Source organism: Aquarana catesbeiana, linkage group LG02 (assembly GCF_042186555.1).
Source record: "Aquarana catesbeiana isolate 2022-GZ linkage group LG02, ASM4218655v1, whole genome shotgun sequence".
In the NCBI taxonomy this organism is placed as follows: domain Eukaryota; kingdom Metazoa; phylum Chordata; class Amphibia; order Anura; family Ranidae; genus Aquarana; species Aquarana catesbeiana.
In genome coordinates, this window is record NC_133325.1 from 723,831,562 (window position 1) to 723,848,178 (window position 16,617).

Consider the following 16,617-nt stretch of genomic DNA (forward strand, 5'->3'; position numbering starts at 1 on the left):
CCCCCTCCTGAACCATACCAGGCCACATGCCCTCAACATTGGGAGGGTGCTTTGAGGTAGCCCCCCAAAGCACCTTGTTCCCATGGGGATGGGGAGAAGGGCCTCATCCCCACAACCCTTGCCCGGTGGTTGTGGGGGTCTGTGGGTGGGGGGCTTATCGGAATCTGGAAGCCCCCTTTAACAAGGGAACCCCCAGATCCCGGCCCCCCCTTGTGAATTGGTAATGGGGTACAAATGTACCCCTACCATTTCACAAAAAAAGTGTCAAAAAGGTTAAAAAACACAAGAGACGGTTACGTAAACGGGTGACCCCGCCCCCTCTGACAACACAGGGAAAGTCCCCGTGCATCAGAGGAGGGCCTCGCCCCGCCCTCCGTTATATAAGAAATGTCAGAAGAACCGAAGCGTCACACGGCGGAAGACTCCCACTGAGGCAGATCGTGCGGACGGAGCAGAGAAGAAGCCTGGAGGAAGATGCGGGACGAGAAGAGCGGAGGAAGAAGATGGAGAAGAAGATGAAGAAGATGGCGAAAGAAGAAGATGGAGAAAGAAGAAGATGGAGAAAGAAGAAGAACACCGAAGGAACACCAGAAGAAAGAAGATGGAAGAAGAAGTAGAAAGAAGAAGAGATTAATAAAGGACTTGTCAAAAACCGTCTCTTGTATTTTTTAACCTTTTTGACACTTTTTTTGTAAAAAGGTAGGGGTACATTTGTACCCCATTACCAATTCACACATGGGGGTGATCTGGGGGTGATCTGGGGGTCCCCTTGTTAAAGGGGGCTTACAGATTCCGATAAGCCCCCCGCCCGCAGACCCCCACAACCACCGGGCAAGGGTTGTGGGGATGAGGCCCTTCTCCCCATCAACATGGGGACAAGGTGCTTTGGGGGGCTACCTCAAAGACCTGAAGGGCCTGGTATGGAATTTAGGGGGACCCCTGCGCATTTATTTTCAATTTTGGTTCGGGGTTCCCCGTGGGGAAATTCCATGCCTTTTTTTTCAATTAACTTTTATGTGTATTGTCGGACCGACAATTCACTAATAGCCGCGAGTAGTTTTAAATGACTTTTTTTCCTTTGAAATGTCATTTTGCTGTCAGACTGTTCTAAACACGGGAAACATGCGCCCCTTTACAGGCATACTATAGACACCCCCCAGGTATGAAATTTAAAGAAATATTACACTTTTATTGTTTCATTTTAAGCATTATTAAAATCACTGCTCCCGAATAAACGGCCATTTTAAAAACTTCTTTTTGCATTGATACATGTCCCCTGGGGCAGGACCCAGGTCCCCAAACACTTTTATGACAATACCATGCATATAAGCCTTTAAAATTAGCACTTTTGATTTCTCCCATAGACTTTTAAAGGGTGTTCCGCGGCTTTTGAATTTGCCGCGAACACCCCAAATTGTTCGCTGTTCGACAGCCAATGTTCGACCCGAACATAAAGCCCATCCCTAGTCAAGACCCTGTTGACAAGAAATTGGAGCCATTATTAAAGGCTTCCTTGTTGCAGCAATCGGTATCTGCCAGTCCTTAAAGGGTCAATGTCAGACGGTCTGACAGGCCTAACTGGGAGGATGATCTGGCTGAAATTAAGACAGATATTCCTCGAGCGCTGTGTTTTGCTGTTGACACCTTAAAGCAGGTATGTGCAGTTGGCGGACCTCCAGCTGTTGCAGAACTACAAGTCCCATGAGGCATAGCAAGTCTCTGACAGCCACAAGCATGACACCCAGAGGCAGAGGCATGATGGGACTTGTAGTTTTGCAACAGCTGGAGGTCCGCTAATTGCATATCCCGGCCTTAAAGGATTCAATACAGCAGGTTTCTCATTCGGCTCTCTTGTCTATACATATGTGCAGACTTTTGTGGCTTAAGAACTGGTCAGCCGAGCTTCCTTGTAAAAAGTTATTGGCAGGTTTCCCCTTTCATGTGGAACATTTATTTGGTGATCTTTTGGACAAATATATCCAAAAAATTTCCAGAGGGAAGAGTTCTCTACTTCCCGTGAAGAAAAGCACCAGGCGTGCCCCGTTTAAAACCTCAGGGACTGCTTCCTCAAGTATCTCAGTGCCAAGGCAGTTCTGTCGCCAACAGGGTTCATCTGTTAAAGTGAGATAATTAACAAACAACTCAAAATTTACAAATGAACATTCCTGACATTAAAAAAAAAAAAAAACAGTGACCAATATAGCCGCCCTTCGTTTCAATAACAGTCATAAGCCTTTCGTTCAAGGAGTCTGTCAGTTTCTTGATCTGTCGACGATCAACTTTTTGTGTAGCAGCAACCACAGCCTCCCAGACACTGTTAAGAGAGGTGTACTGATTTCCTTCACCGTAAATCTCGCATTTAAGAAGGGCCCACAAGTTCTCAATAGGGTTTAGGTCGGGTGAGGAAGGGGGCCATGTCATTATTATTCATCTTTAAGGCCTTTACTGGCTAGCCATGCAGTGGACTACTTTGATGCGTCCATTGGAGCATTGTCCTGCATAAATATCATGGTCTTCTTGAAAAATGCAGACTTTTTTCTTTACCGCTGCTTGAAGAAAGTGTTTTCTAAAAACTGGCACTAGGTTTGGGAGTTGATTTTGAGTCCATCGTCAACCCGAAAAGGTCCAGCTAGCTCAGCTCATCCTTAATAGTATCAGCCCATGCCAGTACTCCATATTTTAGTGAACGATGTGCTCCAATCCATAAAGTGCAAAGTGCTCCACAATTTCTGGTTCCAAGTCCAATAGACGTCACTTTCGGTTGTCGGTGGAATGCATGCCAACAGCGGCGTTTCCTATTGCAATCTCTTGATACTACATGCCTGTTTTTACTCTGCATTTTGTAAGTATTCACTCTATTTGTGCAATAAAGATATTGCCAAACAGTACTTCACTATAGTTCCCTCCTTTTGTCTCATTTTGGCTACTATTATCCATGGATTTTTATCATGAGCATGTGAGATCTGCCTTGTGAATCGATGTAAAGCTTCCATCCCTTGCCACCATTTTAAGCCTGAAACGACCCCTAAACTGAAAAGCTAAGGGTCCATTCCATCCGGTGAGTGGGGACACTGGAGGGGGTGTTGCACACCTCAAATTTTGGAGCACTTTGCACTTGATAGATTGGAGTACATTGTTCACTAATATATGGACATTCACTTATTAACCACTTAAGGACCGCCTAACGCCGATTTACGTCGGCAAGGCGGCACGGGCAGGCAAAATCACGTACATGTACGTGATTTGCCTCTCGCGGGTGGGGGGTCCGATCGGACCCCCCCCCCGGTGCCCGAAGCGGTCCCGTTCTGTTCCCCGGCGATCCGAGATGAGGGGGAGGCCTTCCGTTCATGGCCCCCCCCTCGCGATCGCCGCCGGCCAATGGGAACACTCCTTTGCTGCTGTATGCTAAACAGCAGCAAAGGAAATGATGTCATCTCCCCTCGGCTCGGTAGTTTCCGTTCCAGCGCCGAGGGGAGAAGACATCAATGTGAGTGCACAACACACACACACACAGTAGAACATGCCAGGCATACAAAACACCCCGATCCCCCCCCCGATCGCCCCCCGATCCCCCCCCAATCACCCCCCCCCCCTGTCACAAACTGACACCAGCAGGTTTTTTTTTTTTTTTTTCTGATTACTGCATAGTGTCAGTTTGTGACAGTTACAGTGTTGGGACAGTGAGTATTACCCCCCTTTAGGTCTAGGATACCCCCCTAACCCCCCCTAATAAAGTTTTAACCCCTTGATCACCCCCCATCGCCAGTGTCGCTAAGCGATCATTTTTCTGATCGCTGTATTAGTGTCACTGGTGACGCTAGTTAGTGAGGTAAATATTTAGGTTCGCCGTCAGCGTTTTATAGCGACAGGGACCCCCATATACTACCTAATAAATGTTTTAACCCCTTGATTGCCCCCTAGTTAACCCTTTCACCACTGATCACCGTATAACCGTTACGGGTGACGCAGGTTAGTTCGTTTATTTTTTATAGTGTCAGGGCACCCGCCGTTTATTACCGAATAAAGGTTTAGCCCCCTGATCGCCCGGCGGTGATATGCGTCGCCCCAGGCAGCGTCAGATTAGCGCCAGTACCGCTAACACCCACGCACGCAGCATGCGCCTCCCTTAGTGGTATAGTATCTGATCGCATCAATATCTGATCCGATCAGATCTATACTGGCGTCCCCAGCAGTTTAGGGTTCCCAAAAACACAGTGTTAGCGGGATCAGCCCAGATACCCGCTAGCACCTGCGTTTTGCCCCTCCGCCCAGCCCACCCAAGTGCAGTATCGATCGATCACTGTCACTTACAAAACACTAAACGCATAACTGCAGCGTTCGCAGAGTCAGGCCTGATCCCTACGATCGCTAACAGTTTTTTTGGTAGCATTTTGGTGAACTGGCAAGCAAGCACCAGGCAGCGTCAGGTTAGCGCCAGTAGCGCTAACACCCACGCACGCACCGTACACCTCCCTTAGTGGTATAGTATCTGATTGGATCAATATCTGATCCGATCAGATCTATACTAGCGTCCCCAGCAGTTTAGGGTTCCCAAAAACGCAGTGTTAGCGGGATCAGCCCAGATACCTGCTAGCACCTGCGTTGTGCCCCTCCGCCCGGCCCAGCCCAGCCCACCCAAGTGCAGTATCGATCGATCACTGTCACTTACAAGGCACTAAACGCATAACTGCAGCGTTCGCAGAGTCAGGCCTGATCCCTGCGATCGCTAACAGTTTTTTTGGTAGCATTTTGGTGAACTAGCAAGCACCGGCCCCAGGCAGCGTCAGGTTAGCGCCAGTACCACTAACACCCACGCACGCAGCATACACTTCCCTTAGTGGTACAGTATCTGAACGGATCAATATCTGATCCGATCAGATCTATACTAGCGTCCCCAGCAGTTTAGGGTTCCCAAAAACGCAGTGTTAGCGGGATCAGCCCAGATACCTGCTAGCACCTGCGTTTTGCCCCTCCGCCCGGCCCAGTCCAGCCCACCCAAGTGCAGTATCGATCGATCACTGACACTTACAAAACACTAAACGCATAACTGCAGCGTTCGCAGAGTCAGACCTGATCCCTGCGATCGCTAACAGTTTTTTTGGAAGCTTTTTATTGAACTGGCAAGCACCAGCGGCCTAGTACACCCCGGTCGTAGTCAAACCAGCGCTGCAGTAACACTTGGTGACGTGGCGAGTCCCATAAGTGCAGTTCAAGCTGGTGAGGTGGCAAGCACAATTAGTGTCCCGCTGCCACCAAGAAGACAAACACAGGCCCGTCGTGCCCATAGTGCCCTTCCTGCTGCATTCGCCAATCCTAATTGGGAACCCACCGCTTCTGCAGCACCCGTACTTCCCCCATTCACATCCCCAACCAAATGCAGTCGGCTGCATGAGAGGCATTTTTATGTCCTCCCGAGTACCCCTACCCAACGAACCCCCCCAAAAAGATGTTGTGTCTGCAGCAAGCGCGGATATAGGCGTGACACCCGCTATTATTGTCCCTCCTGTCCTGACAATCCTGGTCTTTGCATTGGTGAATGTTTTGAACGCTACCATACACTAGTTGAGTATTAGCGTAGGGTACAGCATTGCACAGACTAGGCACACTTTCACAGGGTCTCCCAAGATGCCATCGCATTTTGAGAGACCCGAACCTGGAACCGGTTACCGTTATAAAAGTTAGTTACAAAAAAAGTGTAAAAAAAAAAATATATATATATATATAAAATAAAAAAAAATAGTTGTCGTTTTATTGTTCTCTCTCTCTATTCTTGCTCTCTATTGTTCTGCTCTTTTTTTTACTGTATTCTATTCTGCAGTGTTTTATTGTTATTGTTATTGTTATTGTTATTATGTTTTATCATGTTTGTTTTTCAGGTATGTAATTATTTATACTTTACTGTTTACTGTGCTTTATTGTTAACCATTTTTTTGTCTTCAGGTACGCCATTCACAACTTTGAGTGGTTATACCAGAATGATGCCTGCAGGTTTAGGTATCATCTTGGTATCATTCTTTTCAGCCAGCGGTCGGCTTTCATGTAAAAGCAATCCTAGCGGCTAATTAGCCTCTAGACTGCCTTTACAAGCCGTGGGAGGGAATGCCCCCCCCCCCCCACCGTCTTCCGTGTTTTTCTCTGGCTCTCCTGTCTCAACAGGGAACCTGAGAATGCAGCCGGTGATTCAGCCAGCTGACCATAGAGCTGATCAGAGACAAGAGTGGCTCCAAACATCTCTATGGCCTAAGAAACCGGAAGCTACGAGCATTTTATGACTTAGATTTCGCCGGATGTAAATAGCGCCATTGGGAAATTGGGGAAGCATTTTATCACACCGATCTTGGTGTGGTCAGATGCTTTGAAGGCAGAGGAGAGATCTAGGGTCTAATAGACCCCAATTTTTTCAAAAAAGAGTACCTGTCACTACCTATTGCTATCATAGGGGATATTTACATTCCCCGAGATAACAATAAAAATGATTTAAAAAAAAAAAAAAATGAAAGGAACAGTTTAAAAATAAGATAAAAAAGCAAAAAAATAATAAAGAAAAAAAAAAAAAAAAAAAAAGCACCCCTGTCGCCCCCTGCTCTTGCGCTAAGGCGAACGCAAGCGGCGGTCTGTCGTCAAACGTAAACAGCAATTGCACCATGCATGTGAGGTATCGCCGCGAAGGTCAGATCGAGGGCAGTAATTTTTGCAGTAGACCTCCTCTGCAAATCTAAAGTGGTAACCTGTAAAGGCTTTTAAAGGCTTTTAAAAATGTATTTATTTTGTTGCCACTGCACGTTTGTGCGCAATTGTAAAGCATGTCATGTTTGGTATCCATGTACTCGGTCTAAGATCATCTTTTTTTATTTCATCAAACATTTGGGCAATATAGTGTGTTTTAGTGCATTAAAATTTAAAAAAGTGTGTTTTTTCCCCAAAAAATGCGTTTGAAAAATCGCTGCGCAAATACTGTGTGAAAAAAAAAAATGAAACACCCACCATTTTAATCTGTAGGGCATTTGCTTTAAAAAAATATATAATGTTTGGGGGTTCAAAGTAATTTTCTTGCAAAAAAAAAAAACTTTTTCATGTAAAAAATAAGTGTCAGAAAGGGCTTTGTCTTCAAGTGGTTAGAAGAGTGGGTGATGTGTGACATAAGCTTCTAAATGTTGTGCATAAAATGCCAGGACAGTTCAAACCCCCCCCCAAATGACCCCATTTTGGAAAGTAGACACCCCAAGCTATTTGCTGAGAGGCATGTCGAGTCCATGGAATATTTTATATTGCGACACAAGTTGCGGGAAAGAGACAAATTTTTTTTTTTTTATTTTTTTTTGCACAAAGTTGTCACTAAATGATATATTGCTCAAACATGCCATGGGAATATGTGAAATTACACCCCAAAATACAATCTGCTGCTTCTCCTGAGTACGGGGATACCACATGTGTGAGACTTTTTGGGAGCCTAGCCGTGTACGGGACCCCGAAAACCAAGCACCGCCTTCAGGCTTTCTAAGGGCGTGAATTTTTGATTTCACTCTTCACTGCCTATCACAGTTTCGGAGGCCATGGAATGCCCAGGTGGCACAAAACCCCCCCAAATGACCCCATTTTGGAAAGTAGACACCCCAAGCTATTTGCTGAGAGGTATAGTGAGTATTTTGCAGACCTCACTTTTTGTCACAAAGTTTTGAAATTTGAAAAAAGAAAAAAAAAAAAGTTTTTTCTTGTCTTTCTTCATTTTCAAAAACAAATGAGAGCTGCAAAATACTCACCATGCCTCTCAGCAAATAGCTTGGGGTGTCTACTTTCCAAAATGGGGTCATTTGGGGGGGTTTTGTGCCACCTGGGCATTCCATGGCCTCCGAAACGGTGTTAGGCAGTGAAGAGTAAAATCAAAAATTCACGCCCTTAAAAACGCTGAAGGCGGTGATTGGTTTTCGGGGCCCCGTACGCGGCTAGGCTCCCAAAAAGTCCCACACATGTGGTATCCCTATACTCAGGAGAAGCAGCTAAATGTATTTTGGGGTGCAATTCCACATATGCCCATGGCCTGTGTGAGCAATATATCATTTAGTGACAACTTTGTGCAAAAAAAAAAAAAAAAAAAAAAAAAAGTGTCACTTTCCAGCAACTTGTGTCAAAATATAAAATATTCCATGCACTCAATATGCCTCTCAGCAAATAGCTTGGGGTGTCTACTTTCCAAAATGGGGTCATTTGGGGGGGGTTGTGCCACCTGGGCATTCCATGGCCTCCGAAACTGTGATAGGCAGTGAAGAGTGAAATCAAAAAGTTACACCCTTAGAAATCCTGAAGGCGGTGATTGGTTTTCGGGGTCCCATACGCGGCTAGGCTCCCAAAAAGTCCCACACATGTGGTATCCCCGTACTCAGGAGAAGTAGCTGAATATATTTTGGGGTGCAATTCCACATAGGCCCATGGCCTGTGTGAGCAATATATCATTTAGTGACAACTTTTTGTAAATATTTTTTTTTTTGTCATTATTCAATCACTTGGGACAAAAAAAATAAATATTCAATGGGTTCAACATGCCTATCAGCAATTTCCTTGGGGTGTCTACTTTCCAAAATGGGGTCATTTGGGGGGGTTTTGTACTGCCCTGCCATTTTAGCACCTCAAGAAATGACATAGGCAGTCATAAACTAAAAGCTGTGTAAATTCCAGAAAATGTACCCTAGTTTGTAGACGCTATAACTTTTGCGCAAACCAATAAATATACGCTTATTGACATTTTTTTTACCAAAGACATGTGGCCGAATACATTTTGGCCTAAATGTATGACTAAAATTGAGTTTATTGGATTTTTTTTATAACAAAAAGTAGAAAATATCATTTTTTTTCAAAATTTTCGGTCTTTTTCCGTTTATAGCGCAAAAAATAAAAACTGCAGAGGTGATCAAATACCATCAAAAGAAAGCTCTATTTGTGGGAAGAAAAGGACGCAAATTTCGTTTGGGTACAGAATTGCATGACCGCGCAATTAGCAGTTAAAGCGACGCAGTGCCAAATTGGAAAAAGACCTCTGGTCCTTAGGCAGCATAATGGTCCGGGGCTCAAGTGGTTAATTAATTGTTATTACGTGATTATTTAGGCCATTGTTTATTATTGCGGGCGCTGTAATATATATATATATATATATATATATATATATATATATATATAATATGTGTGTGTTTTTGTTTTGTCAAGTGAATAGCAGCTGCAAGATATTTTGTAAAGAATCTTTTCACAATTGTTTCACTTCTAGCGTGAGTATACAGTGGGGGCAGAAAGTATTCAGACCCCCTTACATTTTTCACTCTTTGTTATATTGCAGCCATTTGCTAAAATTATTTAAGTTCATTTTTTTCCTCATTAATGTACACACAGCACCCCATATTGACAGAAAAACACAGAATTGTTGACATTTTTGCAGATTTATTAAAAAAAGAAAAACTGAAATATCACATGGTCCTAAGTATTCAGACCCTTTGCTCAGTATTTTGTAGAAGCACCCTTTTGATCTAATACAGCCATTAGTCTTTTTGCATATCCTCTCCAGTTCTGTCAGGTTGGGTGGTAAACGTTGGTGGACAGCCATTTTTAGATCTCTCCAGAGATGCTCAATTGGGTTTAAGTCAGAGCTCTGGCTGGGCCATTTAAGAACAGTCACTGAGTTGTTATGAAACCACTCCTTCGTTATTTTAGCTGTGTGCTTAGGGTCATTGTCTTGTTGGAAGGTAAACCTTTGGCCCAGTCTGAGGTCCTAAGCTCTCTGGAGAAGGTTTTCGTCCAGGATATCCCTGTACTTGGCCGCATTCATCTTTACCTTGATTGCAACCAGTCGTCCTGTCCCTGCAGCTGAAAAACACCCCTACAGCATGATGCTGCCACCACCATGCTTCACTGTTGGGACTGTATTGGGCAGATGATGAGCAGTGCCTGGTTTTCTCCACACATACCGCTTAGAATTAAGGCCAAAAAGTTCTATCTTGGTCTCATCAGACCAGAGAATCTTATTTCTCACCATCTTTGAGTCCTTCAGGTGTTTTTTTTTAGCAAACTCCATGCGGGCTTTCATGTGTCTTGCACTGAGGAGAGGCTTCCGTCGGGCCACTCTGCCATAAAGCCCCGACTGGTGGAGGGCTGCAGTGATGGTTGACTTTCTACAACTTTCTCCCATCTCCCGACTGGAGCTCAGCCACAGTGATCTTTGGGTTCTTCTTTACCTCTCTCACCAAGGCTCTTCTCCCCCGACAGCTCAGTTTGGCTGGACAGCCAGCTCTAGGAAGGGTTCTGGTCATCCCAAATCTCTTCTATTTAAGGATTTTGGAGGCCACTGTGCTCTTAGGAACCTTAAGTGCAGCAGAAATTTTTTTGTAACCTTGGCCAGATCTGTGCCTTGCCACAATTCTGTCTCTGAGCTCTTCAGGCAGTTCCTTTGACCTCATGATTCTCATTTGCTCTGACATGCACTGTAAGCTGTAAGGTCTTATATAGACAGGTGTGTGGCTTTCCTAATCAAGTCCAATCAGTATAATTAAACGCAGCTGGACTCAAATGAAGGTGTAGAACCATCTCAAGGGTGATCAGAAGAAATGGACAGAACCTGAATTAAATATGAGTGTCACAGCAAAGGGTCTGAATACTTAGGACCATGTGATATTTCAGTTTTTCTTTTTTAATAAATCTGCAAAAATGTCAACAATTCTGTGTTTTTCTGTCAATATGGGGTGCTGTGTTTACATTAATGAGGAAAAAAAATGAACTTAAATGATTTTCGCAAATGGCTGCAATATAACAAAGAGTAAAAAATTTAAGGAGGTCTGAATACTTTCCGTCCCCACTGTATATATTTAGAATATATCTTGTCCACATGCCAGTGCTCCACCTCCACCTTGCCTATTACTGATACAGCCACAGGCCCATCCATCTGGTCTGTCAAGAGTCACTCTCATCTCACCAGTCCATAAAACCTTTGAAAAATCTGTCTTCAGATATTTCTTGGCCCAGTTTTGACGTTTCAACTTATGTGTCTTGTTCAGTGGTGGCTGGCTTTAGCCTCCCTTACCTTGGCCCTGTCTCTGAGCACTGAACACCTTGTACTTCTTTTTTTTTTTTACAATTTTTTTTTTTTACAATGCTTTTTTTTTGGGGGGGAGGGGTGGGACAGTTAGTGCCAGTATTTATTTTATTTCATTTTTTATTATTATCTAACAGACCCCTGACATCTCCCCTTTGGGACGTGGAAAGAGACTGAGGATAGAGATTCCCCGGTCCCTTTCTCAGCAGCCTCAGCTGCACTGAAGATGAATGAAGAGGAGACAGCGGCTCCTCTCCATTCATAAACTGAAGCATCATAAACACAGTTTACGATGCTCAGTTATGAATGGACAGAGTCAGCGATCACTGACTCTGTCCATTTGGAAAAGGAAGGAGCCGGTAAATGACAGATTTACCGGCTCCTTCCTCCACTGTCCTTCCTGAAAGATCTGGGGAGGGGCAAAGAGCGCACGGAGGGGGAGCGGACTGGAGGAGGATGGGGGGGAGGAGGAGTGCACAGAGGGGGAGCTGAGGAGGAAGGGGGGCGGAGGAACGCACAGAAGAGGACGGGGGAGGGACCAGAGGAGCGCACGGAGGAACACAGAGGGGAGCCGGAAAAGGATACAGGGGACACTCAGGAACAATCAGTGCGGCGGGTGATTATAACTTCCCCGCTGCCGCACTGATTGTTCTTGAGTGTCCAGGTATCAGATTAGGAATCGGGAGCATTTGCACGAGTACAAGTATTCCTTCAAATACTCTGTATCGGGACCGATACTAGTATCGATATCGGGACAACCCTAGTTTTTATTATTGTAGCCTTATCACTTACTGTACTTCATTATTTGCCTACCACTGTAATAGATAGCCTTACAGGCCAATGGTGATCTGTGGGATGGAGCAAAGCCAAATTCAGGAGTCAGAGAAACAGACAAAATTGGGCACACAGGGTGACTTGGGTTATGGGGCTTCCAGATAACTTAGTAGTAAAGCTAAACTGATGCGCAGTCACGTGGATACACCTGTTATGGTACTCGTAGTGCTTTACCAACTTGTTGACTTCAGATATGCAATAATAGTAAATAAAAAAATATATGGAATGCAAGGTTTGAAAGCACTGAGATTACCCACTTTGTTTGTGAATATACCTGAAGAAGAGAACATAGTATTTTTTGTCACTGTGTCCATAACAGAGCAACCTGGGTCCCTGCGGTCATGAACAGTCACAAGCAGCAGTGCCTTAGCTCTCGCACAGGAGGGCCTAGGCAGCTCAGATACCTAGAATTGCAATGCTATTTTCAGGAGGAATTAAAGGCAAAAGGTACCTTTTCATAGTACCACTTGGTCACATTTAACATCTCTGAATGTTTCCTACAACATAACAAATTTGTATTTACATGTGTCAATGGACATTACAACACATACTTTAACATACTTTAACATTTTTGTTCATATGCATCCATTGATTTTAAAGAGCTTATCAACCTACAGCTTCATGCATTTTATGCATAGGTGTGAACCCAGACATTACGTACTGTACATCAGTTTAGTATGCAGTCTCATTTGCATTATATGTTTTTACAGCGCTGCAACTGTTATTTTCCCTTTAAATACAGGTAATGAATTTGGCCATCCTGAATGGCTGGATTTCCCAAGAAAAGGAAATAATGAAAGTTACCATTATGCCAGGAGACAATTTCATTTGGCCAATGATCCAGTTTTGCGCTACAAATTTCTTTATGCTTTTGACCGAGATATGAATAAATTAGAAGAAAAGTTTGGTTGGTTGTCTGCTCCACCGGTAAGAATTTTTAAAATTTTAATTTGTAAAGTATAACTTAGTTGTCCATCTGCTTATATTGCAGTTTGCTTGTTTTTCTGTTTATTGATTCAATGTTGTATGAAAGGAATGAGGTGCTAGATTTTCTCCTTCCCGTTCCCTAAGATCTTTGTATTCTGAATGTATGAGGCATGGATCTTTGATGGATGTCAATGTAAATACTAGTTTAATTGAATTTGACTATAATGGACAAGTCCTTTAGAAAATTGACCCGTAGCTTTGAATAAACTCTGATCCAGAGCAATTGACATTTTCTTATGGATGCCAGAACAGAAGCCCAGAATAAAGCGATCAGACATTTGAAAACTACTGCACACTCTGGTTGAGCAATATTTCTTTCAGAAATGCAATTGGTGTTTTGTGTATACAGTAGTTGCAGGTATATATCTTTAGGTCCCTAAAGATTTTGAAGGTACACCAAAGGCATCTTCAGAATGTTGAAGGAAAAAGAGATTTGGATGGCTGCACTCCAATATAAAACGCCTTTATTGTAGAGAATCAAATTCCATAGACAGCAAAGGTACAGGTACAAATGCAGCTGACGCATTTCACACCCTTACTGGTGCTTAGTCATAGCTAATGTTTATTTGGAGAGTTTCTAGTAAGTTTACAAATGGATTGAATCAGCAAAGAAGTGAAGAAGACTCATCCTTAGTTCAGGGGAATCAATGTGGGACGACTTTAAACATCTGTCATTCCCCTAATAACAAGGGTGGGTCAACATACCAGAGAGATTGCGTGTATTTGAGAAGGGTGAGTTTACATACCAGAGAGATTGCATGTATTTGAGTAGTGAGAAGAGTTCCTAGGAAAGATTGCGTGTATTTGAGTAGTGGGAAGAGTTCCTAGGAAAAGTTGGTATAGAGTGACCCCAGACAGTATGCTGTATCAAAAAAGTATCCAATTTTAAAGTCAAAACAAAGAAATGTTGCAAACCTCCACCTAACACCGAAATAACAATGTTGTGGCCCATGGGCACAACATAAATTGAACGGGTGAATTTGTCCTCTATTCGAGAAGGGATGTCAGACTGGAGATTTGCTCAACTGAGCACTATCCATGTTGTTATGCAGTGATAGTAACCCGAATTGTACCCTAGGGAATAGTGATAGACTCATTCAGTTAGAATAAATTGCTGCAGAGGTTTTGCGAATTTGGTATTACAATAACACTATTGCTAAGTATTAATAAGTTCCCGACAATTCCCCCTTTGGTGGTGTCGGATGAGGGTGCACTTATCTATCGGTTAGGGATAGAGGTTGGGACTGTGCATCCAATAAGTTAGCAGTTGGTCACTGGAGCCAAAAGTTCAGTCTGCAGCTGTACTTGCTCTGAAGGAGCTGCAGTCAAGTGTGAATATGTTCAGAGTTGGCTGACTCGGATAGTGACCGTGCGGTGTAAAGGTGGGCTGCGGATCTGTACTAGGCACAGAGATGTCTGTTAGAGGCAGTGTATTGGTGTTGAAAAGAGAAGGATCTTTGAACTGGATAATCTCTTCTCCCAAATGGTATGAACCACGAATTAAACTTTGGAGTATTTCTGGAAGAATAAAAGATCTTCTGGACCTCTTGATCTAGGAAGAAGCCATGTCTAAAGAACCCTGTCCCCCAAAAATGCCAAACTCTTAAGGTTCCTTAGTGAGTCCCACACTTACGACTAACTCACACAACCAAATGTGCCCTTCCCCCACCCGGATAACCCTGACCTTCGTGGCTCAGTTTTTTGTTAATATCCTCAGGGGAGAGGACATGTCATGTTCAGCTCTGCTGTTCTTTTTAAAGAATTTCTGTCTGTCAGCTGTTGGTAGATTTATGCTGGATATGGTAAAGCCCAACTCTGTGATTTACCAACAAAAGCTATCCTTGCAGTACCCCCCACACTGCAAGGGTTAAATGTTTGTTAACTTTAGGAGATGAGGAATAAGGTGTAATACCTTATTCCTTACTCCAGCAGGCTTCCTCAATTTATGTGACGGGTCACACAAAGTCTCTTCTATAAGACGCCCTGTGCTATGGTTGCATGATAAGGGCATCAAGCACAATGCCATGCCCCCAACCACGCCCCAAAGATGCCTGCAGGACTTTTTATAACGTCCCCTTATAAAAGCGTACAACGCACTGCCCCAGTGTGAAAGCACACTGTAAAGAATGGGGGGCAGTTTGCAGGCACTTTTTAGAGTCGATTTCTAATGCTAAGATGCCTGAAAACTGCCTCAGTGTGAAAGGGGGTCTAAGTTTTGTTGAGGCATTCAATTTAATTTTTTCCTAAGATAGTTTCTTCAGATTCTTTGGCGAACTCCTCACTGTCTGTCACGTACCTGGTGGGTGAGTCTGACGTGTAGAGGAAGGCCTCTCGTACAGCTCCGGCTTAAGAACCCCTGATAGTGGGACAGCAGGCTCAGGAGCACGGTGGGGTAAGAGTGCCTATGATCAGTCCAGAAGTCTGTATCAGCAGAAGCCAGGAACTCGCAGCAGGAAGCCGGAACACAGCAGGTAGCAGGCAGGCGAGGTGGCAGATGGCTGGTGGACTTGGCAGGAGCTTGAAGCAGGCTGGACAGCCAGAAGCAGGGTCAGACAATCGGGTAAACAGCAGACAGGCAGATCAGGCAGGAGAGGCAAGCAGAAGCGTAGTCGGGTCACAGGCAGGTCTTGGCAACAGATGGGCAAATCAGGCATGAACAGCAGGCAGAGGCGTAGTCGGGTCACAAGCAGGTTTGGCAACAGGTGCTAGGTAACAGGAACTGGAGTCAGAGAATAGTCCGTGGGAAGCCAAGGGGTCAGGGCAGGAAGCAGGCAGCGGTAGTAGGGAACAAGTCGGATCTGTAGCAGAAGTCAAACAGACAGGAGTCAGGATTCAGGTAATGCTGTAGACCAAGCAGCAACCAGCCAGTGTTTGAAGCTCCATTTAAATAGACTGACTGGCGCCAGTTCTGGTAACAGGTGCGCGCGCCGACTGCGGAAGCACCCGCAGTCATTCTGGACATACTTGGTTGGTGCCTGCGCACAGGTATGTGCCTGGAAACAACAGTTGTACTCTGCAGACGTCTTCCCTGACACTGTCTTTTACTGCCACAAATAAAAGCAGTGCATCCGGATACAGCGCCACCTCAGTAAACCTTGGGAGCCTATCGCCATAAAATAATTTTCTTAAGACATTTGAGGGACAAAGATCCCTCCTCTTTGTGTTTTTTATTTTTTGTAGTCTCTGGACTACTTTGCTAGAAACTGAGCAAAGATGGTTATGAGAGGGGTTATCCTGTGCTAGCTAAAGGCGTTTTTGCTGTCAGTGTCTATTTCTCCTATAAGTGGTGGTATAACCTGACAGACTAAGAATTCCTGTGAACCTCAATGGTATCCAAGAAAAGGATTTTATGGTCAGAAGAAAATCCTATTTTTTGTAAGCCCTCAATCATAAACATTTGCCATTGCAGACTTCTGTTTAAAGAGTAAATGTACTAACCAACTACAAATATGCATTGAACTCTCATTTCTTCAATTCTTGCTATAACCCATATTTCTATCATCATAGGTTTCATGCCAATGTATTGATGGGAAATTGTTAGATCATGTATGAATGTAACCTTATGTCACCAGTCAATGCTATTATTTCTTTATCGTACATCATGGGACACAGAGCCTAAGTAATTACTTGATGGGTTATGGGCCACCTTCAGGTGCTGACATTGGTATACCCAATCAAGGAAGTTCACTCCCTATATAACCCCTCCTACCAGGAGCACATCAGTT

The 16,617-nt window shown here is 44.1% G+C and overlaps 1 protein-coding gene across 5 annotated transcripts in view; it reads left to right on the top strand.

The window, feature by feature from the left end:
• Window positions 1–16,617, top strand: part of GBE1 (1,4-alpha-glucan branching enzyme 1) — a 309,698-nt gene that overhangs the window by 241,607 nt on the left and 51,474 nt on the right. For all 5 annotated transcript variants that reach the window (XM_073617016.1, XM_073617018.1, XM_073617015.1 and 2 more), the window contains one exon: window positions 12,648–12,832. In XM_073617016.1, coding sequence (XP_073473117.1) covers window positions 12,648–12,832 — 185 coding nt within the window. The remainder of the gene's footprint in view (window positions 1–12,647; window positions 12,833–16,617) is intronic.